The 27,994-nt window shown below is 58.7% G+C and overlaps 2 protein-coding genes across 2 annotated transcripts; both read left to right on the top strand.

Moving 5' to 3' along the window:
• Window positions 1–465: 465 nt before the first annotated feature.
• LOC148646694 (uncharacterized) lies at window positions 466–10,666 on the top strand. Its single transcript, XM_088609438.1, has 7 exons — window positions 466–1,298; window positions 2,784–3,071; window positions 4,474–5,785; window positions 6,980–7,008; window positions 7,544–7,705; window positions 8,016–8,082; window positions 8,587–10,666. The coding sequence occupies exons 1-7, from the start codon at window positions 904–906 to the stop codon at window positions 9,451–9,453; spliced, it is 3,120 nt and encodes a 1,039-aa protein (XP_088465564.1). The 5' UTR covers window positions 466–903; the 3' UTR covers window positions 9,454–10,666.
• A 2,140-nt stretch (window positions 10,667–12,806) lies between these two features.
• Window positions 12,807–27,794, top strand: frmd8 (FERM domain containing 8). Its single transcript, XM_088609455.1, has 11 exons — window positions 12,807–12,980; window positions 15,156–15,237; window positions 16,051–16,218; window positions 16,516–16,617; window positions 17,182–17,240; window positions 18,767–18,939; window positions 20,969–21,181; window positions 22,678–22,801; window positions 23,061–23,210; window positions 24,433–24,652; window positions 24,997–27,794. The coding sequence occupies exons 2-11, from the start codon at window positions 15,156–15,158 to the stop codon at window positions 25,113–25,115; spliced, it is 1,410 nt and encodes a 469-aa protein (XP_088465581.1). The 5' UTR covers window positions 12,807–12,980; the 3' UTR covers window positions 25,116–27,794.
• The last annotated feature ends 200 nt before the right edge of the window (window positions 27,795–27,994 follow it).

Genomic DNA, 27,994 nt, shown 5'->3' with positions numbered 1-27,994 from the left:
CCACGCGTTCTGGACCCCTTCCCCAGCCCTCACGGTTCCCACTGTCCCTGCAGATCATGTAGCAGATCTTATGGATTTCCTGGGAGGCTGGGCGACTGTCAGGCCGGGTCAATACTAATGTCAGGACAAGGCGCCAGTGGAATCGAGTCGCGGGGTGGGGTTGGGGGGGGGTCTCTCCCGTCAGAAGTCGATGCGATTCCCAGTGGGCACATCTCCAGCCTGGGTCACGTGTTTAACAGGGCCTGGGCAAATCAATACTCAACACCAAACATAGCTGGGGTAACTGGGCAGGGGAGGGAAAAATCCCCTATTACTTTCAGACAGTTCAGTACAGTTCCCTACAGTATGACAGCATATGGGGGTGCTGGGGTGCAGTACAGCTTCTTGTAGTATGACAGTACATGGGGGTACTGGGGTACTGTACAGCTGCCTGCAGTATGATAGAACATGGGGGGTGCTGGGGTGCTGGGGTGCTGGGTTACTGTACAGTTGCCTGCAGTATGACAGTACATGGGGGTACTGGGGTACTGTACAGCTGCCTGCAGTATGACAGAACATGGGGGGTGCTGGGGTACTGTACAGTTACCTACAGTATGACAGTACATGGGGGTACTGGGGTACTGTACAGCTGCCTGCAGTATGACAGTACATGGGGGTACTGGGGTACTGTACAGCTGCCTGCAGTATGACAGAACATGGGGGGTGCTGGGGTACTGTACAGTTACCTACAGTATGACAGTACATGGGGGTACTGGGGTACTGTACAGCTGCCTGCAGTATGACAGTACATGGGGGTACTGGGGTGCTGTACATGGGGGTACTGGGGTACTGTACAGTTGTCTGCAGTATGACAGTACATGGGGGTGCTGGGGTACTGTACAGTTGCCTACAGTATGACAGAACATGGGGGTACTGGGGTACTGTACAGTTGTCTGCAGTATGACAGTACATGGGGGTGCTGGGGTACTGTACAGTTGCCTACAGTATGACAGTACATGGGGGTGCTGGGGTGCACAGGGGTGCGGCTCTCTGGGACCCTGCCTGGGGCCGTGCACACAGGAGACTCGATGCCTATTGACAGGTCCTGTTCACGCTCTGCCGCCCTGCCTCCACGAGTTAGGGGGCGAGCTGGGGGGCGGTGATGAGAGAGATGACATCAGGCATCATTCAGCTCTCTTATCCTTTCACACTGCGAGACCGGGCTCGGACAGACCCCGCGCCCAGGGACGGAGCAGGGTCCCGTCGGAATCCGGATTCCTTCCCCATCGCCGCCGGTGTCCTCTCCGGCCATGGCCAAGGTAAGGGGGCTGTCGTGGGCGTGGCGCGGTTTTTTTTCAAACGCGGTCCGGACACGGACTCCTGCTGCGGTGAGGTTCGGTTCAGCCCAACGGCGGGACTTCATCCCGGTTGTGGGGGGGGGCAGCAGTCTTCCGTGCTTCGGCCCATCGGCGGCTCGTTCACGTCCGAAACGGAGCCGCGTTAACGAGGACGGGCGCGAGACCCTGGAGATGGCTCACCCCCGGGGCTGACGTTTGTCCAGACGCGCGTGTGTCGCCCCCGCCGCCCCCAAACCATCTCGCAAATCGGTTCATCGATCTCCACTGCGTCCCCCTTCCTGGCACGTCTTTGGAAAATGCACAAAGGTCGACGGGATTTGGGGCGTGCCCGGAATCAGGACTGGGGAACCCCCCTACCCTTATCTCACCCACTTCGGATCAGGTTAATTGCCAGGCAGCTTTCTCATCTCATGCCCCCACCCCGAGACAGCAGGCCTGGGTGGACAGTCTGAATGTTCGGGACGGGACAGGTCCCTGCGGAGCATCAGCAGACATTTCCGGATGAGCGATGCTTTAGGTTGGTGCGCCCCCCGTCCTGGTGCTGCTGCCCCCCCACGCCTCTCTGTGGTCTTCGCTCCCTCCCGCCTTCGTCAGAATCATCAGATCACTGAGGCCTGTCCTGATCTTGGATGTCACAGCACAGGAATATCAGGCAGACATCTGGGATTTTATTTCACTGACGGAAGACAACAGCTGGAGCTCCAGCGTGTGTACGAGCTGGGGGGGGGGACACACTGTTCACATCCATCTTGTTATTAAGTCAATTAAGAAATGTAATAATAACGATTTGTTTATAAAGCACCTTTCCAAACCCAAGGATGCTGGACGTAGTGATGCAGAAAAAAAAGTACAAGACACAGTAAAACGGTGGATCTTCTTATCCATGAAGTCCATGAAGGGGCTGATGGTTGGGGGCTCGGCTGGAACACAGACCAGCAGGAGAGGGGTTCACCAGGGGCGGGAGGGGGGAACCCCTGCTCTACGGATAAGAGCTGAAGGAGCTGCCCTGGCCCAGCCCTCCTGTTCCACAGGGGGTGGGGTAGGATGTGGAGGGGTGGGGCTTGGAGGGTGGGGCGGGGCATGTGGGGACTGGATGCAGTGTGAAGGGGCGGGGCAAGGGGTGTGGCTTGGAGGGTGGGGCAGGGCATGGGGGGATCGGATGCAGTGTGAAGGGGCGGGGCATGAATGGGGTAGGATGTGGAGGGGCGGGGCAATGGGGAGGAGTGTGGGGGTGGGCGGAGCATGAATGGGGCAGGGCGTGGAGGGGCGGGGCAAGGGGGAGGAGTGTGGGGGTGGGCGGAGCATGAATGGGGCAGGGCGTGGAGGGGCGGGGCAAGGGGGAGGAGTGTAGGGGTGGGCGGAGCATGAATGGTGCAGGGCGGGGCAGTCATTAGCTGTAGACTAACCCGGCCAAGGGGCGCAGCCTGATCTATTCCTTTTTTCCAGTGCTGAGATCATGACCTCCTCCTCGGGCCGGCACAGGAGGGCCGACAGCAAGTGGCAGCACCTGGGGGTACGGGAGGAAGAGGAGGGGGCGAGGGAGGAAGAAGCCCCGCTCGGCCGCGCGCGGAGCTCCGTGTGGGGGGCCCCGGCAGGCGCGGAGGTGCTCATGGAGAAGTTCTTCACGCCGGTCCGGCGTCACCGCCAGGACCCTCAGTCGGACAGCGGGCGGCCGGGACCGCGCACCCGCCACGGCCCACACCAGCGCGGCCTGGACAGACCGGGTGACCGCAGGTGGGTGACCCGGCGACCCCTCCGACACCGGGACTCACTGTTCGACCTCGGCTCTGTCAGTAAAGGGGTCCCCCCTGCGTTGTCCCTCCTGGTAATAAAATCATGCGCTGCTCCTTCAAGCCAGAGCTTGAAGGAGGCGTGAATCACGGGGCGGAGTGGGGGCTCTGTGGCTGAGGATCTGCGCCTGTGACTGGGAGGTTGCCGGTTCAAATCCTGTGGCTGGCAGAGGAATCCTACTCCGTTGGGCCCCTGAGCAAGGCCCTTAACCCCAACTGCTCCAGGGGCGCCGTACAATGGCAGACCCTGCGCTCTGACCCCAGGCTTCTCTCCTTGTCTGTGTGTCTGTGTCTACATGGAGAAAAGCTGGGGTCTGTGAAAAGATGAATTCCTAATGCAAGAAATTGTTTAGGGCTAATAAAGAAACATTACATTACATTACACAGAAATGCTGATTTTCCAGTCTTTCAAATCTCTTCGTGAGGAGATCGATCAGGCTCTCATTGCACAGCACAGAAGTCTGATCCATTTCTGGGTTTACTGTGCTGTCAGTCAGACTCCCAGTGCGCAGCAGGCTGATCCACTCCAGGTGTGACAGTGCTGTCAGACTCCCAGTGCGCAGCAGTCTGATCCGCTCCAGGTGTGACAGTGCTGTCAGTCAGACTCCCAGTGCGCAGCAGGCTGATCCACTCCAGGTGTGACAGTGCTGTCAGACTCCCACTGCACAGCAGACTGATCCACTCCAGGTGGTACAGTGCAGTCAGTCAGACTCCCAGTGCGCAGCAGTCTGATCCGCTCCAGGTGTGACAGTGCTGTCAGTCAGACTCCCAGTGCACAGCAGACTGATCCACTCCAGGTGGTACAGTGCAGTCAGTCAGACTCCCAGTGCGCAGCAGTCTGATCCGCTCCAGGTGTGACAGTGCTGTCAGTCAGACTCCCAGTGCGCAGCAGTCTGATCCGCTCCAGCGTGACAGTGCAGTCATTCAGACTCCCAGTGCACAGCAGACTGATCCACTCCAGGTGGTACAGTGCAGTCAGTCAGACTCCCAGTGCGCAGCAGTCTGATCCGCTCCAGGTGTGACAGTGCTGTCAGTCAGACTCCCAGTGCGCAGCAGTCTGATCCGCTTCAGGAGTGACAGTGCTGTCAGTCAGACTCCCAGTGTGCAGCAGTCTGATCCGCTCCAGCGTGACAGTGCTGTCAGACTCCCAGTGCGCAGCAGTCCGATCCACTCCAGGTTTTACCTGCTTGCAGGGCTCTTATGAGCCCCAGATGAGGATCGGGCAGTTGTCTTCATCCGAAGGCTGGCTGCTTTATCTAAATATGCACCTCCCCAACATCCAAGACCATGCTGCTCTTACTTTTCTTCGGGTCGGCAATGTGCTTTACCGCCGTTATGTTCCACAGCCCGCGCCACGCCGGCCATCCTCCCCGCCCCGCCGGCGGCGCCGCCCACGCCTCCTCCTCCTCGGGCTCCTCCACCTCTTCCTCGTCCTCCTGGTCTTCGGAGGCCAGCCTGGACGACGACGGAGAGGCCTTCCTCGCCCCGCGTCACTCCCGGTCCTGCGTCGACATCCCCCGCCGGGAGTTCGGGGGGGGCAGCGGCGACGGGCGAGGCGGGGAGGAGGATGAGGAGGAGGAAGGCCGGCGGCCCCTTGGCCCTTACGTGAAGCTGCGGCGCGGCCAGAGCAGAAGCGAGGAGAGACTGCTCCCGCCGCCGCCCGATGACCCCAGGCCCCCCCCGCCGCCGCCGCAGCCGCGGGACGCCCGCCTGTACAAGACCGCCAGCCTGGAGCACAGCCTGGCCGGCCGGGACAGCGCCAAGGTCCTGCTGGGCCCCAGCCGGCCCGGGAGGGCCACGTCCGCCCTGCTGCCCGGCAAGGGCATCCTGAAGCACCGGGTCGGGCCGGGCCGTCCGACCCAGGCACCCATCCGCAAGGCCAAGTCCATGGAGGTCATCTCCAGCGCCAGCCGGAGCCCGGAGTGGGCGGGAGGGAGATCCCGGAGCGGCAAGGGGGAGGAGGAAGAGGAGGAGGAGGAGAAGAAGGAGGAAGAGGAGGCATGCAGACGCGTCGTGCAGGAGAAGCTCAAGTTCTCGGCCTTCCTCAACGAGATCACCCGCCAGGTCCTCAGCCCGTCGCGGCTCAGCTCCCTGGGGGTGCCCGGGGGGGGGCCCCTGGCCCCCAGGAGGGTGGGCCGGTCACCCAGCCCCGACCGCAGGTCCGCGGGCTCCCGGGGCCGGCACCCTGCCAAGCCGCGCCACCCCCGCCACGCCTGCGCCGCCCGGCCGGGCTCCTCCCCCCGGCAGACCGACGCCAGCACCAGCCCGGAGAACAGCCCCGCCTCCCCGGGGCGGCACGGGCCCGGGTACAGGCATGACACGGGACAGCCCCAGGGGTCCGGCACCAGCCCCGAGCTGAGCCCCCGCTCGCCCGGGCACCACACCCGGGGAAGCAGCCGTCCCGAGAGGAGCTGGGCGCCCCAGCACGGGCGCGCCCGCCAGCCCCCTTCCCAGCATGCCCAGCAGGGCCACCAGCGGAGCCGGTGGGACGCCCCGTCCGAGGCCCCTGGGCACGGCTCCCGGGAGTCCCAGTCCAGCAAGTCTGACTCCTCCCGGAACCGGGACAATACCTCGACCGCCAGCCCCAGCCCGGAGCGCTGCGAGAGGCATGGCGGCACCGAACCGGGGGGCCCGTGGACCTGCGCCGCTGCTTTCAAGGTAAAATCCCCACCTCCTCCATCAGCCACAGCAGCACAATAGCACGTACTTGCAAAGCACTGGTTTGCCACCAGGTGGCGACCTCTCCAATCCAATTTCAATTCAAAATGCTTTATTGGCATAACCAATGAATTATTAAGAGTCAGGCTCACAGTCTGTTCCTCAGGCTGGGACAGGAGATCACACACTGTATTATTATTATTGAGAGACGGGCTCACTGTTCCTCAGGCTGGGACAGGAGATCACACACTGTATTATTATTATTGAGAGACAGGCTCACAGTCTGTTCCTCAGGCTGGGACAGGAGATCACACAGTGGGCTGCCAGTTCAACTGAGTTCCCTCCTCCCCCTCTCAGTAAGCCTGGGAGCTGTTCTGATTCTGGCAGGTGTGGGAATTCTGGGATTAGTTTTATAAGTCTGGGGCAGAATGTTTGTCGTGATCCCAGAATATTTGTCGCCATGCAGTAGGAAGTGCATCTCCATCTCTCTCTTTTCCCACACAGCACTCGTATGAACACAAGTAGGCTACCAGAACAGTAACTGTGCAGTGCTGTGCACCTCAGTCAGTAAGGGTTTAACTGCACACAAATGATTTGATACTGATTAAACAGTCAGGGAGCTCACTGCAGCAAAACCCTGAAACACTCTGTACTGAGATCAGGGCAGCGTTTTACATTGTGTTGTAATTAGGAAAGAAGTATAATCTGTAACATATTTGTGGGTGGTACCTATCGCACAGTTCTGGTCCTCTGAATCGTGCCCAAGGGGAAGCAATTAAAGGGATCATCGATTAATCAGTCGCCAGAGCTGATTAATTAACTAGGGCGTTAGCGGGATTGGAGTCTTTCAGTGCTCCCTGTTTCCTCATTCGCCCCCCCCCTCCTAAGGGGACGTTGACACCACGATCATAGCTGTATGGCCCCACAGCCACAGAATCAGCATCGCAGGGTGCTTCCTTTCCAGTCTGTTAATTGAACTCCTAATTGGCTTAACGAGTCAAGGCCCTTGGGCCGCTGGTGGAAGGTGGGGTGCGCGGGGCTCTGGGTGTGAGTTGGTTGGTGAACAGGACCCCCCCCCCCCCGCCATCCCAAACCACAGCCCTCCCCACCCCCAGCCCTGACCCCATTAACGTACAGACGTGTGTCTGCAGTTTGGGGACCAACGGCTTCCCTGTGCTCTTTCTGTGTTCACAGGAGGGGACGTCGGAGGCCGACAGGGTTCAGTAAGTCTCTTTCTTCTCTCTCTCACAAGCGCTGCTGACCCAGAAGAGGCTTTGAGCGAGTTGAGGCACGAGAAAGCTTGGCTCAAAGTCTAAAAGTACCCTGTTCCTTCAGCGGCATGAAGCTCTCTGAGGCCCATGTCAGGGGTGAACGTCTCCTGTGTGTCGGTGACGCAAGAGACTTATAGCGCTGTGGATTTTGCTTGTCCCTTTGTCTGCCTGTGTGTGCGTGCTTGTGTGTGCACGTGCTTGTGTGTGCATGCTTGTGTGTGGGCGTACTTGGGTGTGTGTGCTTATGTGTGCGTGCATGCGCTTGTGCGTGCATCCTTGTGCGTGCGCTGCTGTGTGTGGGTTTCTGTGCGTTCTTGTGTGTGTGCGTGCTTGTCTGCGCGTGTGTTTGCACATGTGTTGGTGTGTATGTTTGCGTGTATGGGTGTGCACATATGGGTGCATTCGCCTGTGTGTGTGTGTGCTTGCCCGCGTGTTGGCGCATTGGTGTGTGTGTGTGCTTACCTGCGCGTGTGTGTGTGTGTTGCAGTTTCCTGCAGGAGCAGAACGAGGAGCTCCACCACAGCCTGGTAAAGACCACAGTCCGCATGGAGGTGATGGGGTCAGAGCTCAAGAGCAGCCACCAGCAGCTGGAGACAGAGCTGCAGAGGACCAGGGAGGAGCTGGAGCGCCTGAGGGAGAACTTCAGGAGGTCAGAGGTCAGGGGGTCAGGGGGCAGCTCCCTTCTGACTCTGCACTGAATGTGACGGGGGGGGGGAGGGGGGGTGATCGAAGGGTTAAGGGACAGTGAATATGCAGGGAGTCCAGGGGGCATCACTTTTCGGCTGCAGTGTGATTTGATCCAGTTGCACCCCCTTCCCCCTTGGGTGGAAAATGGAAAACTCCCTCCTCTGTCCGTGAAAGGTGTTCAGTAGTTACTGATGCTCGGTCAGTCCCCCAAGCAGCCCTGGTCTGGAAGGGGGGTACCCTCCTCTCACTGTTCTCTCCTCTCCCGGCCACAGGCTTCAGGACAGCTACACCAGCTCCCTGCAGACCAACGTCGCCCTGGAGCAGAAACTCCGCTCGGTGGTGAGTAGCTCATCTCTACTGCGCCGTCGAGCTGCGCGGGTTCGAGTCCAGTCTGAAGAAAGCAAGCAGACACAGCAGAGTGTGGGATGGGCGCAATATTATTATTATTATTATTATTATTATTATTATTATTAATAGCCCAGAGCCCGCCGGTCCAGTCTGGGTCACACTGTACCCCTACAGTCCAGAGCTCGCCGGTCCAGTCTGGGTCACGCTGTACCCCTACAGTCCAGAGATCACTGGTCCAGTCTGGGTCACACTGTACCCCTACAGTCCAGAGCTTGCCGGTCCAGTCTGGGTCGCACTGTACCCCTACAGTCCAGAGATCATCAGTCCAGTCTGGGTCACACTGTACCCCTACAGTCCAGAGCCCGCCGGTCCAGTCTGGGTCGCACTGTACCCCTACAGTCCAGAGATCGGGGCTAGATGACTTAAAAGTTGCGTTTCTGCTTTTCAGCACGGAATTAACCTTTAATTGTCACCATTTTCGTCCATCTGCCCCAGGTGCCCACTCTGCTGCAGGGAGTCTTGGAGAAACACTTCCAAACGGACTGGGCCGCCGACCAATCTCTGCTGCCCGTCCCCGCCGTCACGCCCCCTCCTGCCCAGTTCATGGACGACATCCAATCAGAGAACGGCCGTGGGGCCGGTGACCAGTCACTGAGCAGGATGCGACCCGTCCTGGAGGAGGAGGGCGAATCGGACTGGTCCGAGAAGGAGGAGGGCGGGAGGGGGCGGGGCTTGGGAGGTCAGCACGGGGTCAGGGCCTTCGTGCCCTGGAGGCAGGTGGAGGAGCGAGGGAGGGAGAGGGGTGGGAGCAGAGAGGGAGAGGGGGGAGACTCCGAGGAGACGGGGAGCGAGTCCGGGCCGGAGGAGGTTGGGAGGCTCCCCCACACGCTGCAGGTGCCCCACGTCCAGTTCGTTGTGCCCACGCCCGACGCCGGCCTCCAGACCCGCTTCCAGAAATTTCCCCCGCTCCCTCTCCGGGCGGGCGCCCCGGCGTCCCCGATCCGGATCCTCTCCAGGAGCCTGGAAGAGATCCGCCCGGCTGGCCCCTGGAACCCGGCGCCGAGCCCCCCCCACCACCTGGCGGACGACTCGGACGAGGATGTGGCCCGCCCCCGGAAAAGGGGGGGCGCCCAGATCCGGGGGGAGAAGGCCCCGGGAGCGGGGTCGGTGAGCTACCAGCCCCCCCAGGGGATCCTGGACCATTTCTTCCAGCAGCTGCGGCCCGACAGGGCGGGGGAGGCCGGGGAGACGTCAGGGGGCGCGGGCTGGGCCGCGGGGGCCTCCCGGGAGACGACACCAAGGGGGGGGGCCGTGAACGGGGAGAGGGGACCCCAGAGGGGCCCCCCGGAGAGATCCCTTTGAGGTGGCGCGGGCCTAAAACCGCCAAGCGCAGTCTCCCAGCATGCCGAGCGGCTGACCCTGCCAACGCTGGCTCCCCATCCCTCGTTTTCCAGAATCCCGGAAAGGGACGCGTTTCCCGACCAAGCCCACGGAGCGTTTTCTTCCTCCTCGAGATTCCCCCTGGCCTCGAAGTTCAACCCCCGCGGCCCGTCGCGTAGTCTGTAAAAAAACGTCGACACTGTGGAGCGTTTCTGTTAGGTCTGTGTCCTTTTGGGGTCTCAGTAGTAGAATTTTATTTTATCTAAATATCTCTCTAATATTTAATAACAAGTCCCGTAGCATTCTCCTAGCAAAGCTTGTGGTCACTCATGCCTGACTTATTCCATTGGCGCCTGTAAAGCTGGGGTTGAGATTTCCTATGAACGCCTCAAATTTGAATCACCTCTCAGGTGGGCACCCACGTTTCCCAGCAGTACGCTGGCATTGCACACATTCCTGTGTGTGTGGGGGGGGGGGTTACATCCAACAGCTTGAATTTTTGCCTCTCTAGTCTGATCTCTCTTAGGATCTCCATGGCGACGACCCCTCACCTTCCCAGCGTACCTTTCCCGTCCAAGACCGGATTAGCCCACGACAAACGGGACGTCGGGTCACCCCGCCCTTTACAAACGGCTGTGGGAGATCCCACAACCAACGGTGCAGATGTCAAGGGCCGGGTGTTTCGATCGCTTGATCACGTCGGTCCGCGCGCGCGGATCCGGTTCTTGACGAGGTGGGACGCGAGGACAGGGACCGCCACAGAACCAGCGGACAAGAGACAGGAAGGGCACAGCAGGGCCCTGTGACAAGACAGACTGGTCAGCCAGCTGCTTGATCACCGGCATCTGTGAGGCAGGAACCTGCTTTGTCTGAGTCGAGGAGCTCTGTGCTGCGCGCTAATGTGTACCAGGTGTGAGGAGAGGTGTATATAGGGTGAGGAATGTGTGCTTGTGGGGTGATCTGTGTGGGGAATATAGTTTTGTGTGCAAGTTAGACCCTTTAGTAAGTGTGCTGTATTTTTCGTACTTGCTTTGCTTGACTTGTGTTTAAGGAACTGGAGTTCTAATCTGTTTCCTTTGTTTGAGGACCCAGACAAGACTGTAGATGATTGTTTTTTTTTGGGAGGGGGGATTGTTACGTTACTGCATGGAGCCAGACTTGTGAATCTTCCCGATAATAAAACCTCAGAACTCGATATGCTACTGTGGAGTGTCTTGATTCCCCCAGACCAGTACTGGGCTGTTAAAGTATTTAAAACTGAAGACGGGAGGCTCTTCTTTACACAAAGGGTGGTGGGGGTGTGGAACAAGCCGCCCCAGCCCTGTTGTTGAAGCCGGTGCCCTGGCTTCTTTTCAGGAAGCAGCTGGGTGAAATTGTTCCGTCAGGACAGGAATCTCTCCTTTACCCAGAGGGTGGTGGGAGTGTGGAACAGGTGGCCCAGCCGTCCTGTTGAAGCTGATGTCCTGGTCTTTCTCAAGAACCAATGGCATGAGATCTTCAGATCAATTCATTACAAACTGGGAAACGGGCCAGATGGGCTGAAGAGAAACATACTGCCGTCACCTTGAACGGAGGAGATGACAAAATCCAAAAGGTGATCGGCATTATAGGTTTATTGAGAAAAGCCAACAAGTGACTAATTAAGAATCAATCTCCTTTCCATTACAACGCAATGAGCTGGGTGGGCCTAACTGCCTCCTCTCACTTGTACCTCAGAGACCGAGACTGGAGGCATTTGTTTACACAAAGGGGGGTGGGTGTGTGGAACAAGTCCCCCCCCCCCCTCCACTGCCTGCCCTGTTGCTGAAGAAGATTCCAGTGGCTCCTCTGAGAAACGACTGGTTGCTCGGATCGCTGATCTGCTGAGCAGTGAGAAAGGTCCTGGAGGTGGGGGTGGGGTAGGGGGTGACCCCACATTTGTTTAGCAGACGGGACCCTCTCTTAGGGACACTTCGGGGTCACCACATTGGAGACAGAGCACCTGGGTCCCCACGATTAGGTTCCCCTCTATCTTTTTTGTCTCTACTTTCTACTCCTCCACCCTTTTGCTTGTGGGTTATCCCCAGTGGGTTTACCATGTTTTTACCATGGTCTCACCCAGTGCTACAGCACGCTAGACCAGGGGGAAGGGGACCTTGCTTCTCCCATTCTGTTCTGTTCCTGAGGCTTTGCTCCAGGTTATCTTCAGTGCCTGTGCCAATTAATCAATTAAGGATCAATTAAGTAATTAAGGTATTGGAAGGATGGAAGTCCTTTAATGGCGTGGAATGGGAGAGTCAAGGTCAACTGCCCAGGTCCTAGACTCAATTCCACGACTTGCACAGAGACTCACATCTACTGCTGCTTTTAAACCCCAAAATTGCAAAACAGTACAATACAGTGATAGCCAGGTAAATTAAGATCAATTGGCAAACTTCAGATCAGATCATCCAGATCAGTTTTTGAAAGAGCGTGCTGTGATCACACCTCAGCTCAGCCAAGAGACAGCTGGTGTGTAAGTCTCCTTCCTCCTTTCGGGACAGGAAGTTATTTCAGCTTGAAGCCAAAGGCTTCTCAGGAGGTAGTGATGTCACTGCTCTAATGGTGATGATGTCACAGCAGGCGGACGGAGGTATGCTCCTTCAGGCTGTGTCTGATGATGTCAGGGCTCGTCAGTCAGTGTTTCATGATGTCATGGTTTAGCGCAGTTGAAGTCCGATGATGTCAGCACTGGGGGGGTCGGATGAGGTCAGGGTCCCGAGCAGGTGGGGTCTGATGATGTCAGAGCTCGCACCAGGCTCTTGTAGCTCAGGAAGGTGATGGCGTTGACAGGAAACGCCCTCAGGCTGTTGAGCCAGAGTCCCCTGAAGAGCACGGTCACGCCCTCGGCCCTCACGCTGTCCATGATGCAGTGCAGGATGCCGCGGTACCGCTGACCATCTGCAGCCGAGCCTTCACCATGTCCATAGGTGTGGCACTGGCCCAGGTCAATCTGGTCAGATTGGGGTGGCATAGGCTATATGAACGGAAATTTCCTTGAGTGACACACATTCACTTGCGACTGTGGCATCTGTTGAGAAAATTCACAATCCACCGACTGCGAGTCTCTGCGAATAAAGACGTCAGGCGGGCGGGTCGACGACCGTCAACCCTCACGACCCGCGCCTCTCTGCGAGAATTCAAAACGGCGCAAGAAGTGTAAAAGTCTACAAAAACAAAACAAAACAAAACAAACAAACGTGGACGACATAAGCGCCACCACTCCAGCCGGTCCGCGAGCCCAGCCGCGACAGGAAGTCGACGTCTCGCGGCCGCTCCGCAGAGGAGGGAGGGGGGGGTGTCCGCGCGCTCTGTCTCCCCCTACTGCTTCCGGGTCAGGGAGGAGCCGCCGCCGCCAGGGTGTCAATAATACCGCAAGGCGTCGTTGCCGTCCTAATTGATCAAGTTGAATTTTTGTTTTCTTCTCCCCTGGTTCTCATGGTTGATCTTCCTTCGTGAAGACAGCAGGAAGCCGGGACCCGAACGAGCAGGTGGGTGAAGGGTCAGTCCGGGGGCGGGGAAGAGGAAACCTGCCTTCAAGTTTGAGCTTAATTTCGTGTGTGTCGATTTTATATATAAAAAGGAAATAATGGCGGAAGACGTTACCCCTTCACCTCCCGCTGATCTCTCACACTCGGAGCCCCCCTCTTCCCCTGCGAAATAGTAACGGGGGGTTCAAAGCGCAGTGGATAGCGACGACCTCTTTCTATAGCGCCTTTCAAAAGGAGCTTTTCCAAACCCTTGACAGTTTAAGAGAGGGGAGGGAAAAAAAATGCAAGCACGTCGAGAACTCGGTTTTTCTCCAGTCGCTGACATGTCCGGCATTTTTAGTCTGTCGTCCGCCTTTCTGGTCAGAAGGCTTGCAGATGGGAGCCGGTTTGTTTGTGAGCGAGAGGTGGTGACATTTCCTGGCAACTCGTACCCTGTACCCGCCGCCACCTGTATCCCAGCAGATTTTTACCCCGCTGGCTGGTAATCCGGGCGTGATCAGAACGGGTGTGCGTTTCGGACAGTAGTCTCGTACGGTGTGTGTGTATATGTGTGTGCGGTATATCTATCAGGGACTCGTAGCAGAAGTCATTGCTGACAAAGTTCCCCGCTATCAGTCCGGTTGAGCCACCCTGAAGGAGGAAAAAGTGCGTTGGGAGTCGTGTCCGTGGATTGGTCTGGCGTGGGTGTGACGCCTAAAAACACCCCCGCGACTCGACCTGTGATTGCGTGCGTTGTCTTAATGACCCCCTGTTCCCTAACTCCAATATATAGTGCCCTCATCGCTGGACTGGGGCATTAGGACCCACACAGACCGCAGGGTGAGCGCCCCCTACTGGTCCCCACTAACACCTCTTCCAGCAGCAGGCTCAGCTCTCCCAGGAGTCTCCCATCTCCCTGGTCAGCTTCCACAGGCTGCCAGCAGCAGCTGCAGGGTGATTTGGCTGCTGGCTACTTGTCTAATAGACGTAGATCATTCGGAATCTCTGCGGACCGCCGTGTGTAGTTTAAATTGAATTGGTGTGTTAGACTAAGCGATTTAAAGTGTAATTCTGGGTCACTGAGGTATCCTACAGCACTTGGGGTAGCACTGCTGTAGGTCACTGTGACCACAGTAGGTTATTGTGTGGGATTGTAGATGACAATATTACTCTGCACACTGAAGATTTTTGTATGTGATTTTAGATAACGGTATTGCTTTGTATAGATTATTGTGTGGGATTATAGATAACGGTATTGCTCTGTGTAGATTATTATGTGATATTATAGATTACAGTATTGCTCTGTGTAGATAATTGTCTGGAATTATAGATGGCGGTATTGTTCTGTGTAGATTATTATGTGATATTATAGGTTACAGTATTGCTCTGTGTAGATTATTATCTGGAATTATGGATGGCGGTATTGCTCTGTATGGATTATTGTCTGGAATTGTGGATGGCGGTATTGCTCTGTGTAGATTATTATCTGGAATTATGGATGGCGGTATTGCTCTGTATGGATTATTGTCTGGAATTGTGGATGGCGGTATTGCTCTGTATGGATAATTGTGTGGGTTAGTGGATGGCGGTATTGCTCTGTATGGATTATTGTCTGGAATTGTGGATGACGGTATTGCTCTGTATGGATTATTGTCGGGAATTATGGATGGCGGTATTGCTCTGTATGGATTATTGTCGGGAATTGTGGATGGCGGTATTGCTCTGTATGGATAATTGTGTGGGTTAGTGGATGGCGGTATTGCTCTGTATGGATAATTGTGTGGAATTACGGATGGCGGTATTGCTCTGTATGGATAATTGTGTGGGTTAGTGGATGGCGGTATTGCTCTGTATGGATAATTATCTGGAATTGTGGATGGCGGTATTGCTCTGTATGGATTATTGTGTGGGTTAGTGGATGGCGGTATTGCTCTGTATGGATAATTGTGTGGGTTAGTGGATGGCGGTGTTAGGCTGTTTTATGGTGTCTTTGCGCTCTAGAGAGCGTGGTCGATCAGCGTCTCTTGTGCTCTGGAGTGGGGTCCCAGATGCGAGCCTGTGGGGGTGCAGGTTGCTGTGCTGCAGTTGAAATGGCCGCGCAGGGCTCGGGGTTCGATGCGGATGGCTCCGTGACTCCCGAAGAGGATCGGGGCCACGCGTGCCCCCCGGATGCCTGAGCCTGCTTCCCTCTTGCAGATGGAGGGCACGGAGTCGGGAGTTCCCTCGGAGCCGTCGGAGCCTTCCCAGAGGGGCAGCGTCTCGTCGGCCGGGATCCGTGGTCAGTCCTGCAGCCCACCCCCCCCCCCCTCCCCGTCTCGCCCGCTCCCTCTGTCCGTCTCTGCCCGTCCTGGTTCGGTAGCCTTCGCCCGGCAGACGATACGAGCCGCCTGGGCAGGGTGGTGAAGGTAACCAGCAGAGCGTTGGGCGCACAAGAGACACCGCCATCGCACAAGCAGTGTGGAAGGCCAGTGCAGACACTGACGGTCACGAGCACCTCTCACGCAGTGACCCTGAGCTCCCTCCACCTGCGCGTGGGGTGAGACCGCCTACAGTCAAGCGGAATAGAACTCATCTTCTTTCCCCCCACAGTTTTGACCTGCTTCATTTTGGACACCTGGGTGTACATCGTCCACTTCACGTTTTTGTTTGATTTGAGCTTGGGGTTTGTGTGGTGTTAATAAGTCCTTTTACCCCGAAGTAGTTCAGCTGCGTCGGCAGGCGTGGGCCCCACAGGAACAAGTTAAGTTTTTTTCCCATTGCTGAAGAGAGAAGAAAGAAAACGCAACGTTTCGGCCGGGGAGCCCTCCTCCGCACCTGAAGAAGGCTCCACCGCTTGAACGTTGTCTTCTTTTTTTGATCTTTTCAGCAATGGAATAAACTCAGGACTTGTTTCTTATGTCCTGAACCTGCCTGCAGAGCACATCTCCCAGCTGGGCTGGTAAGAGGAAGTGAGTGAGATCCAGGGGCTCCTGAGCCCCCTGAGTCTAGTGTAGCCCCCCAGGCTCACTGACACTTCCCCCCGGGACAGAACCCCCCTCCTCTGTGTGGGGGGGGGTGAGATAACGGCCCGCTCTGCTCTGTCCCTCCTCAGCCCTGGAGGTGCTGGTGTACCTGGTCAACGACACGGCGGTCCAGCTGACCGTGGAGAGCCTGCCCTCGGTGTCTGCGCAGGATCTGGGGCGCACCGTGCGAGAGGCGCTCCAGCTCCCCGAAACCGCCCAGGACGCCTTCGCCTTCTGGCTCAGCTCGCCTCTGCTGGGTACTGCGGCTCGCTCCACACAGCCTCGCCGCTCCCCCTCTGACCCTTCTCTCTGACCGACAGCGTGTGTGTGCAGCCGCTCATCCTGACCCCCGACCCCCGACCCTTGACCCCTGCGAATGTCTTTCACTGCTGTCCTTCTGCACGTGCTCTTCTTGATGACCGTGTGACGCCTTTCACGCGATCTGACTGCTTCTTCCTGGGCCAGTCACTCTCTCTGTCTGACAGCGTGATTTCAGTCCCCTGACCCCTGACCCCTGACCCCTGACCCCTGACCCCTGACGCGTCTTTCCGCAGAGCTGCAGCTGAAACCGAAGCACCAGCCCTACAAGGTCTGCCGCCAGTGGCCGGATCTCCTGTACCGTTTCACCGAGGCTCCTGAGGAAGAGATCGCCCAAGGTGAGCCCTCCAGACCCAGGGTGCTGTCTGTGTGGAGTTTGCATGTTCTCCCTGGGTTTGTGTGGGTTTCCGCCCACAATCCAAAGACATGCTGGTGGGTCAACGGGCTTCTGGGGAAACTGGCTCCGGTGTGAGTGTGTGTGTCCTGTGATGGACTGGTGTCACATCCAGGGTGTAGCCCGCCTTGCGCCCGTTGCTTGCTGGGATAGGGTCCAGCTCCCCCGCGACCTTGATAAATAGGGGCCGGATAAAGCAGTTGGAAAATGGGTGGATGGAACTTATCCTCTCCGGGATTAGGATCGCTTAAAGGGAAGACTCTAGTTGAGTTTATCCAAGGCACTGATGTTAACACGCCTGCTCTTACAGATCTTGAACCACCAAGTAGAGCAAAACTGAGGTGCAGAGAAAAGTGCGCCCCCTGCTGGTCCACCACCATCCACCTTCTGGTTTTCCTTAAACGTCTCTCCCACTAGACCTGCCTGGTCTGTCTGTCTGTGTGTTCACTGTCGGCCCGTCTCTCTGAGCTGCAGTTCCTGAGCCCCTCTGCTCCTGTTGTCCCCCCAGATGAGCCCTGCCTGCAGTACAGGAGGAACGTGTTTTTCCCAAAGGCCAAGGAGCTGCAGGTCGGATCGCTTCTTCGGATCGCGTCACGCACACGCACACGCACACAGTCGGCACGCTGGGGCTGGGGGGGGTGGTGGTGTTGTGTTTGTCACAAGCCTGGTAGCTGTGTTCTATCCCAGAACATTCAAAGCAGGCGGGTGAGGAGAGGGGAGTTCTGTCCTGGGGGGGAGTGTCAGTGAGGAGGAGGGGGGTTCTGTCCCGGGGGGGAGTGTCAGTGAGGAGGGGGGTTCTGTCCCGGGGGGGAGTGTCAGTGAGGGGGGGGGTTCTGTCCCGGGGGGGAGTGTCAGTGAGGGGGAGTTCTGTCCTGGGGGGGAGTGTCAGTGAGGAGGGGGGTTCTGTCCCGGGGGGGAGTGTCAGTGAGGAGGGGGGTTCTGTCCCGGGGGGGAGTGTCAGTGAGGAGGGGGGTTCTGTCCCGGGGGGGAGTGTCAGTGAGGGGGGGGGTTCTGTCCCGGGGGGGAGTGTCAGTGAGGAGGGGGGTTCTGTCTCGGGGGGGAGTGTCAGTGAGGGGGGGTTCTGTCCCGGGGGGGAGTGTCAGTGAGGAGGGGGGGGGGTCCTGTCCCGGGGGGGAGTGTCAGTGAGGAGGGGGGTTCTGTCCCGGGGGGGAGTGTCAGTGAGGGGGGGTTCTGTCCCGGGGGGGAGTGTCAGTGAGGAGGGGGGTTCTCTCCTGGGGGGGAGTGTCAGTGAGGAGGGGGGTTCTCTCCTGGGGGGGAGTGTCAGTGAGGAGGGGGGTTCTGTCCCGGGGGGGAGTGTCAGTGAGGGGGGGGGGTTCTGTCCCGGGGGGGAGTGTCAGTGAGGAGGAGGGGGGTTCTGTCCCGGGGGGGAGTGTCAGTGAGGAGGAGGGGGGTTCTGTCCCGGGGGGGAGTGTCAGTGAGGAGGGGGGTTCTCTCCTGGGGGGGAGTGTCAGTGAGGAGGGGGGTTCTGTCCCGGGGGGGAGTGTCAGTGAGGAGGGGGGTTCTGTCTCGGAGGGGAGTGTCAGTGACGGGGGGGGTTCTGTCTCGGGGGGGAGTGTCAGTGGGGGGGGTCCTGTCCTGGGGGGGAGTGTCAGTGAGGAGGGGGGTTCTGTCCCGGGGGGGAGTGTCAGTGGGGGGGGTCCTGTCCCGGGGGGGAGTGTCAGTGAGGAGGGGGGGTTCTGTCCCGGGGGGGAGTGTCAGTGAGGAGGGGTTCTGTCCCGGGGGGGAGTGTCAGTGAGGAGGGGGGGTTCTGTCCTGGGGGGGAGTGTCAGTGAGGGGGGGGGGGGTTCTGTCCCGGGGGGGAGTGTCAGTGAGGAGGGGGGGTTCTGTCCCGGGGGGGAGTGTCAGTGAGGAGGGGTGGTTCTGTCCCGGGGGGGAGTGTCAGTGAGGAGGGGGGGTTCTGTCTCGGGGGGGAGTGTCAGTGAGGAGGGGGGTCCTGTCTCGGGGGGGAGTGTCAGTGAGGGGGGGGTTCTGTCTCGGGGGGGAGTGTCAGTGAGGGGGGTCCTGTCCCGGGGGGGAGGCAGTCTCCAGGGCGGTGCTGTGTGAGGTGACTGCGGCCGTCCTCTCGCCTGCAGCTGCAGGACGAGGCGGTGCTGAGGCTGCTGTACGAGGAGGCGCGGTGCCACGTCCTGGCTGGCCGGTACCCCTGCGACCCGCCCGAGTGGCAGCGGCTGGGGGGCCTGGTGTGCCGGCTGGAGCTGGGGCCCCCCCAGGACGGCCCCGCCGCCGCCGCCGCCAGCCCGCTGAGGTACGGTGCCCGTCGTCCTCTTGCTGAGAGAGCACACGGCCGGCCGGCTGACCCTGACACACCCACTGACCAATACACTGACCCTGACACACCAACTGACCGGCCGGCTGACCCTGACACACCAACTGACCAATACACTGACCAAGACACACCAACTGACCATCCGGCTGACCCTGACACACCAATTGACCAATACGCTGACCCTGACACACCAACTGACCGGCCGGCTGACCCTGACACACCAACTGACCAGTACGCTGACCGTGACACACCAACTGACCGTCCAGCTGACCGTGACACACCAACTGACCGGCCGGCTGACCCTGACACACCAACTGACCAATACGCTGACCCTGACACACCAACTGACCATCCAGCTGACCCTGACACACCAACTGACCGTCCAGCTGACCGTGACACACCAACTGACCGGCCGGCTGACCGTGACACACCAACTGACCGTCCAGCTGACCCTGACACACCAACTGACCGTCCAGCTGACCGTGACACACCAACTGACCGGCCGGCTGACCATGACACACCAACTGACCAATACACTGACCAAGACACACCAACTGACCGGCCAGCAGACCGTGATACACCAACTGACCGACCGGCTGACCGTGACACACCAACTGACCGGCCGGCTGACCCTGACACACCAACTGACCGGCAGGCTGACCGTGACACACCAGTACGCTGACCAAGACACACCAACTGACCGTCCAGCTGACCGTGACACACCAACTGACCAATACGCTGACCATGACACACCAACTGACCGTCCAGCTGACCGTGACACACCAACTGACCAATACGCTGACCATGACACACCAACTGACCGTCCAGCTGACTGTGACACACCAACTGAGTGTCCAGCTGACCGTGACACACCAACTGACCGGCAGGCTGACCCTGACACACCAACTGACCAGTACGCTAAAGTGACACACCAACTGACCGTCCTCCTGACCCTGACACACCAACTGACCGGCCGGCTGACCCTGACACACCAACTGACCGGCCGGCTGACCGTGACACACCAACTGACCGTCCAGCAGACCCTGACACACCAACTGACCAATACGCTGACCTGACACACCAACTGACCAATACGCTGACCGCGACACACCAACTGACCGTCCAGCTGACCGTGACACACCAACTGACCGTCCAGCTGACCGTGACACACCAACTGACTGGCCGGCTGACCGTGACACACCAACTGACCAATACGCTGACCCTGACACACCAACTGACCAATACACTGATCAAGACACACCAACTGACCGACCGGCTGACCCTGACACACCAACTGACCAATACGCTGACCCTGACACACCAACTGACCAATACGCTGACCGTGACACACCAACTGACCGTCCAGCTGACCGTGACACACCAACTGACCGTCCAGCTGACCGTGACACACCAACTGACTGGCCGGCTGACCGTGACACACCAACTGACCAATACGCTGACCCTGACACACCAACTGACCAATACACTGATCAAGACACACCAACTGACCGTCCAGCAGACCGTGACACACCAACTGACCGACCGGCTGACCATGACACACCAACTGACCGTCCAGCTGACCGTGACACACCAACTGACCGACCGGCTGACCGTGACACACCAACTGACCGTCCAGCAGACCCTGACACACCAACTGACCAATACGCTGACCCTGACACACCAACTGACCAATACGCTGACCGTGACACACCAACTGACCGTCCAGCTGACCGTGACACACCAACTGACCGACCGGCTGACCATGACACACCAACTGACCGTCCAGCTGACCGTGACACACCAACTGACCGACCGGCTGACCATGACACACCAACTGACCGTCCAGCTGACCGTGACACACCAACTGACCGACCGGCTGACTGTGACACACGAACTGACCAATACGCTAAAGTGACACACCAACTGACCGGCCGGCGGACCGTGAAGCACTGCCCAGCCAGCTGACCGCTCCTCGTCCTCCATCTCCGCCCCTCTCTGCGGCTCCCAGGGAGAAGAAGCTGTCGTCTTTCCTGCCGGCCCACGTGTGCCGCGGCGGGGGCCTGCTGGGGGCGCTGCGGGGGCGGGGGGCGCGGCACGGGCTGGAGCAGGGGCTGCTGGAGGAGTACCGCCGCGCCAGCAGCGAGGACGGGGCCCGGGGCCCCGGGGACACTGCGCTGCTCCGCGAGTACCTGCGCGTCTGCCACACGCTGCCTTACTACGGGTCAGTGTCCTCTCCCCCCGCCCCCCCTCCCTTTCTCTCCCCCCCCCTGCCTCCTTCTCTCTCTCTGTCTCCTCCCCCCCCCTCCCTGGCTCCTTCTCTCTCTCTCCTTCTCTCTCCCCCTCTCCCTGCCTCCTTCTCTCTCCCCCTCTCCCTGCCTTCTTCTCTCTCCCCCTCTCCCTGCCTTCTTCTCTCTCTCTCTCTCCCTGCCTCCTTCTCTCTCTCTCTCTCCCTGCCTCCTTCTCCTTCTCTCTCTCTCTCTCCCTGCCTCCTTCTCCTTCTCTCTCTCTCTCTCCCCTGCCTCCTTCTCCTTCTCTCTCTCTCTCTCCCTGCCTCCTTCCCCTTCTCTCTCTCTCCCTGCCTCCTTCCCTTTCTCTCTCTCTCCCTGCCTCCTTCCCCTTCTCTCTCTCTCCCTGCCTCCTTCCCCTTCTCTCTCCCTCTCTCTCCTCTCTCCCTGCCTCCTTCTCTCCCCCTCTCCCTCTCTCCTCTCTCTCCCTGCCTCCTTCCCCCCTCCTCTCTCTCTCTCTCCCTGCCTCCTTCCTCTCTCTCTCTCTCCCCCTCTCCCTGCCTCCTTCTCTCCCCCTCTCCCTCTCCCTCTCCCTCCCTGCCTCCTTCCCCCCTCCTCTCTCTCTCCCCCTCTCCCTGCCTCCTTCCCCCCTCCTCTCTCTCTCCCCCTCTCCCTGCCTCCTTCCCCCCTCCTCTCTCTCTCTCTCTCCCTGCCTCCTTCCTCTCTCCTCTCTCTCCCTGCCTCCTTCTCTCCCCCTCTCCCTCTCCCTCTCTCTCCCTGCCTCCTTCCCTCCCCCTCTCCCTCTCCCTCTCTCTCCCTGCCTCCTTCCCCCCTCCTCTCTCTCTCCCCCTCTCCCTGCCTCCTTCCCCCCTCCTCTCTCTCTCCCCCTCTCCCTGCCTCCTTCCCCCCTCCTCTCTCTCTCTCTCTCTCCCTGCCTCCTTCCTCTCTCCTCTCTCTCCCTGCCTCCTTCTCTCCCCCTCTCCCTCTCCCTCTCTCTCCCTGCCTCCTTCCCCCCTCCTCTCTCTCTCCCCCTCTCCCTGCCTCCTTCCCCCCTCCTCTCTCTCTCTCTCCCTGCCTCCTTCCCCCCTCCTCTCTCTCTCCCCCTCTCCCTGCCTCCTTCCCCCCTCCTCTCTCTCTCCCCCTCTCCCTGCCTCCTTCCCCCCTCCTCTCTCTCTCTCTCTCTCCCTGCCTCCTTCCTCTCTCCTCTCTCTCCCTGCCTCCTTCTCTCCCCCTCTCCCTCTCCCTCTCTCTCCCTGCCTCCTTCCCCCCTCCTCTCTCTCTCCCCCTCTCCCTGCCTCCTTCCCCCCTCCTCTCTCTCTCTCTCTCCCTCTCTCTCTCTCTCTCCCCCTCTCCCTGCCTCCTTCCCCCCTCCTCTCTCTCTCTCTCTCCCTGCCTCCTTCCCCCCTCCTCTCTCTCTCTCCCTCTCTCTCTCTCTCTCTCTCTCTCTCTCCGGGGTGCCTCGAGTCGTTACCGTGGCCGTCTCCTCCTGCAGGTGCGCGTTTTTCTCCGGCGAGATCGACAAGCCCGCCCAGGGGATCCTGCAGCGCAGCGGCCGGAAGACCGTGTCCGTGGCGGTCAGCCTGGAGGGGGTGTACGTCATGGACCCCAAGGAGAAGGTGAGGACTCGGGAAGGGGTTCGCTAGAACTAGTCCATGGGGGGTGAGGGGGGGGGGTCCTTCCTCCCTCCCTCCCTCCCCACGGAGCTCCTGGGGGTGCTCCCCCCCTTCCTCGGCACTGTCTGTAGAGGGGCCTTCTGCCGCTGGTCTCGCCGGGAGGGGAGACGGACCACCGGCTCGGCTCGGCTCGGTTGCTGTCGGCCCGCCCCGCCTCCCGCGCCCTGACCCCCCCCCGTGTCGCCTCCCCGCCTCCCGACAGTTCGTCTTGCTGGGGCTGCATTTCCGCGAGCTGTCCTGGGACCACACCTACCCGGAGGAGGAGGGCGACTCCCACGTCCTGTGGCTGGAGTTCGACGGGGAGGAGGCTGGGACCCCCGTCAACAGGCTCCTGAAGATCTACTCCAAGCAGGTGGGTGTACAGGGCCGCCGCACTGTGTACCGGGGGGCTGGGCGGGCTGGTGGTCTTCCGTGACGCTCATACAGGGAGCCTAGCCTTCATCCATCCGTTTCCTAAGAGCGTTATCCGGTACAGGATCATGGGCGAGCCAGAGCCTATCCGGATTATTATATCCGTGTGTAATAATAATACAGTCCTATAGCGCTTTTCTGGACCCCCCACTCAGAGCTCTGGACAGGTCATGGGGATCCCCTCCACCCCCAGCAGTGTGTCCCCCCACCTGGATGAGGCGCCAGTCCGCTCCCCACACCCCAGCTCTCAGTGGGGAGGAGAGCAGAGTGATGGAGCCAGTTCAGAGAGGGGGGTTATCAGGAGGCCATGATGGGTGAAGGCCAGGGGGGAAATTTGGCCAGGACACTGGGGTAACACCCCTACTCTTCTCGAGAGACACCCTGGGGTTTTTAATGACCGCAGAGAGTCAGGACCTCGGTTTGACGTCTCATCTGAAGGACGGCGCCTGTTTACAGTCTAGTGTCCCCCGTCACTATACTGGGGCATCAGGACCCACACAGACCGCAGGGTGAGCGCCCCCTACTGGCCCCATTGTGGTGCCCTTGCTGTAGTTTAACTGTCAAGTGCTTGTGTGTGTGTCAGACTGATGCTCGGTCTCAAGACGTCTTGTGGACCCTGGAGCCCTGCTGCGGTGAGTAGTCATGACCCAGATAACCACTAGGTGGCAGCAGTGGCCAGCAGGTGTAGATAGATAGATACTTTATTGATCCCGTGAGGGGAATTGCAGCGCAACAGCAGCTTAACACAACACAGCCACAGTGTAACGAATTATATAACAATAGTACAATACATACAATACAATACAAGAGTTACTCACAGTCCGGACACACAAAGAACAAACTAGAACAGAAAAACCGTATCACACATATGAATATAAATATAGATATGGATGTAAATAGAGATATAATGTATTGCACAGGTCCCTGGCAGATATTGCACATAAAAAGGTTGTAAACGGGGAAAAAGAAAAAGAAAGAGAACAGATGTAGCAGTAGATGTGTAGAAGCGTTCAGTCCAGAAACAGGTCACTGTCGATGTTGCCTCTGCCCAGACGCAAGGTGGAGGCGTTGTACGGTCTGATGGCAGAGGGCCAGGTGTGCAGGTGAGCGCGCTGCAGCACGGATCCCTTCCTCACCCGGCCGTTGCTCTTCCCGCCCACTAGGCGGAGCTGATGAGCGGGCTGATCGAGTACTGCGTGGAGCTGGGCGTGGCCGGGGGCGGGGCCCCCGAGGGGGGCGGCGACGGCGCCCCGCCTTCCCAGCAGCCCCCGGCTGCGGCGGCGGCGCAGGCGGGGGACGGGCGGCGCGGGAAGCTGCGCAGGCAGAGCAGCGTGGTGTCCAGCCGCGTGCAGAGGCTCCACACCATCAGCTACGTGGACGACGGTAATGGGGGGGGGGCCGAGAGTCGGGGAGGTTTTGCTCGCGGTGGGGGGATGTCGGGCGGGTCTGTGGGTGGGAGGCGCTGCGTTTACCCGCTTCTTCCCCAATCGGGGTCGCGGTGGTGGAAGGGGGGGGGAGCCGGAGCCTGTCCCAGCAAGCAGCGGGCGCGAGGTGGGGAGACGGTCACACCAGGGCCAGGTGCATGCTGGGATAGGCTCCAGCTCCTCCCCCGTGACCCTTTTCCTGGGTCAGGCGCGTGGATGGATGACGGCTGGGGTGGGCGCGTTAGGGTGAAGGCCAGGGGTAACCACCCCCCCCACCTCCCTCTTGCTCTTGTGTGTCGCCAGGCAAGGAGATCAAGCGCCTGAAGCCCAGGAGAGCCACCTCCTTCTTCACCCGCCAGGCGCCGGCCAGCCAGCCCTCCTACAGCGCGGTGCAGGCGGCGGAGAGCCTGGAGCAGGGCTGACCGCCAGCAAACCCCCCCCTTCCCCCTTGCTGCTGGGCGCAGCGCCCCCTGCTGTTCCGGAGACCAAACTGCGGCGCTGACTGAGAGGACAATGAACTAACCCACATAGAAACACAGAGGTGGGGGGGGAGAGAGAGTGTGGACTGACCGGGTGGCAGCGTTGACACTGGGACCAAAAGGGTTTTGGAGAGGGAACCATGACCCACGTCGTCCGTACACTGCAGTGGGCCCGTAACTGGGGCAGAACCGGCTCTAACCCGCGTGCCTGTGAACGCACGGGACGCCCTGAGACAGGAGGGGTCTTTAAAGCTGCCCTTAAGCTGAAGGAAGCTCGTGTATAACCCCGGGCTCGCTGTTGGGATTTGTATCTTGAGCGTTGCTCCTAATTTGTTTGTAGTCGGCGGGGAGGGGGGTTACTGTTGTTTTTTTTTCTTCTTTACATTTTCTGATTGTTTCTGAGGTGTTTTTTTGGGGGGGCCTGAGCTGGGTGGCATGGTCTCCTCCTGGCCAGAGTTAAGTGCCTTCGCCTCCCACGCTCTCTTAATCGATGAGTTCATTCATGAGCTCGTCGGGGGGTGTTTAAAGTGTTCCCTTGTTTCTTCAAGGTTAAGGGCATCTTTGAAACCCCCTCCCCCCCCGTTCCGTCTCTCAGCCTCCTGGGACCAGCGGGCTGGGACGTTCCTCTCCTGGGAGGTTCTCGGGGGTGGAGTACTACAGCACAGGACCCCGTCTGTGGGTGTGGCTGTGTCTCTCCCGCCCCACGGCGTTCAGGTCCACGCCTACTTTTGCACGCCGCACGGCAGTGAACTCGGGCAGGGAATGTGCTCAGATCTCTGCGACAGGACTCTGATTGACAGCATTGTAAAAACCCTGCACTGGATCAGGCTGCTGTCCCATTGGAGTCTTATTGATAGCGCTCTAAAAAGGAAAATGGGTCAGACTGTGGTGCACTGGGAGTCTGATTGGCAGCACTGTCACACCTGGAGCGGATCAGTCTGCTGTGCACTGGGAGTCTGACAGCACTGTCACACCTGGAGCGGATCAGTCTGCTGCGCACTGGGAGTCTGACTGACAGCACTGTCACACCTGGAGCGGATCAGTCTGCTGTGAAGTGGGAGTCTGACTGACAGCACTGTCACACCTGGAGCGGATCAGACTGCAGTGAAATATATCCATTCTCCAGTATCCCCGATGGGTAGAATGCCTGAGAGGTGGGATTTCCTCACCACTCGAGTGACACGTCTTGCCCGCCACATGTCTGCATCCACTGTGAGACGCAAGCCCTTCCTCTATTAAATATGAGTCTCCATCGCCACTATCGAACGAGCAAGCCTGATCACACCTACGCCCACAGGTGCCCTGTGCTGTAGTTATGACCCAGCTGCTCATCGTCCTACGTGCGTCCTTAAAAAATATATTTACAGGCAATTTTTTTTTGTTTGTTTTTACCCCTGTTTTATGCTGAATCGTAGCTCTTCCTGGAAGGGGAGGAGGGGGGAGATGTGTCTTTATTATCCAAGAGACAATCAGATCGCGTACATACAGTAAGTGCCTTGGGGCGCGCTGAAGCCCAGCTGTTGAGTCGCGCGGATCGCTGTTATTCCGAGGGAAGAGAGGAGATGGCGGTGGGGGTCTCCTGGAGGCCAGAGCTCTTAGCTTGGCCCTGGGGGAGTAGGCGGTGGCCCTGGCTGATCCGTACCCGGATGCTCCACCAGCTGCCCCCCCCTGCAGGCCGCACGCCCCCCTCCCCCATCCCTGCAGTCGTTCGGTCACGCAGTCTGGCCTCCTTATCCCCCAACATTCCCAAATACCCAATAAGCCGGATTAATACTGTACAGGACAAACTACGTTACTAAACCAAAACTCTATCCCACTTCCTCACTGTAGGGTTACTAGAATTTACACACTGCTTTATATATATATATATTTTTTTTTTCCTGGTGAACTCTAAAAGTAGAAAATCTTATTAACGAGTTTTAACAGATTGTTTTTTTTAATGCGATTATTTAAAATGGCGGATGGTGAGATTATATATTGATGCCTTAATATGCCTTACTCGGACCGCACAGAACTTCTGACTGCGTCTCTGCAGAGATCGCGGCTCGTGCTGTCCGTTTCTGTCGATGTTGCGTGTCTTTTATGACGGTCACTTCCGTTTCCCCGATCTGTTTATCTGTCTGATCTCCAGCTCTCTTTTTCTCTATCGGCTGTTTCTGTCTTTGCTGTGACACCTGTCCTCTTGTCTGTCCCCGCCTGTGGTCTGCCTGAGTGATGGGATCTGTCTGTATCCCTGCCTCTGCTTCTCTCTAATCACAATCCGGTCCTGAAGGGCCCGAGACGCCACCAGGTTTTCGTTCCAGCTCGGCTCTTAACCACTTAAACCAATCAGGGGCTTGATTGGACTGCTTGACCAGATCCTCCCAGTTCTGCAGGAGCTGGGACACCCCCGCAGGCTCGGCGCCCCCTGCAGGACGGGAGCCGCGCCACCTTGCTGTCAGGACCCGCCCTGCCCTCGCGGAGGAGCTGTGGGGCCTGTGACCCCCAGCTCCAGGATGCTGGCCGGGTGGGAGATGCTGTCAGGAAAGGGGGGTCCGGAAGGCGTCGTCTCGTCTTGAGATAAGCCCAGAGATCTAACCGAGTTCTGTTCTAATAAAAAGAGATTTTCTTTTTCCACTAAAACGTTCTTTTCCCTGTGTGCCGTTTGTTCTCAGCCTGTCGTCCTTGTGTTTGCGCTGACACACCTGCTGGTCTTCATTAGATACCTGCATTTTATTAAACTCACAAAACCCCTTCGCATTCATCCGACTATCACGCTATTAATAGTAATTATGGATAGTCTGTTTTTATAAAGCTCCTTTCCAAACCCCAGGGCGCTGTGC

Source organism: Lepisosteus platostomus, chromosome 16 (assembly GCF_059453375.1).
Source record: "Lepisosteus platostomus isolate fLepPlt1 chromosome 16, fLepPlt1.hap1, whole genome shotgun sequence".
Taxonomy (NCBI): Eukaryota; Metazoa; Chordata; class Actinopteri; order Semionotiformes; family Lepisosteidae; genus Lepisosteus; species Lepisosteus platostomus.
The sequence above is the reverse complement of the archived record's forward strand: the minus strand, read 5'-3'. Positions and strand labels throughout refer to the sequence as shown.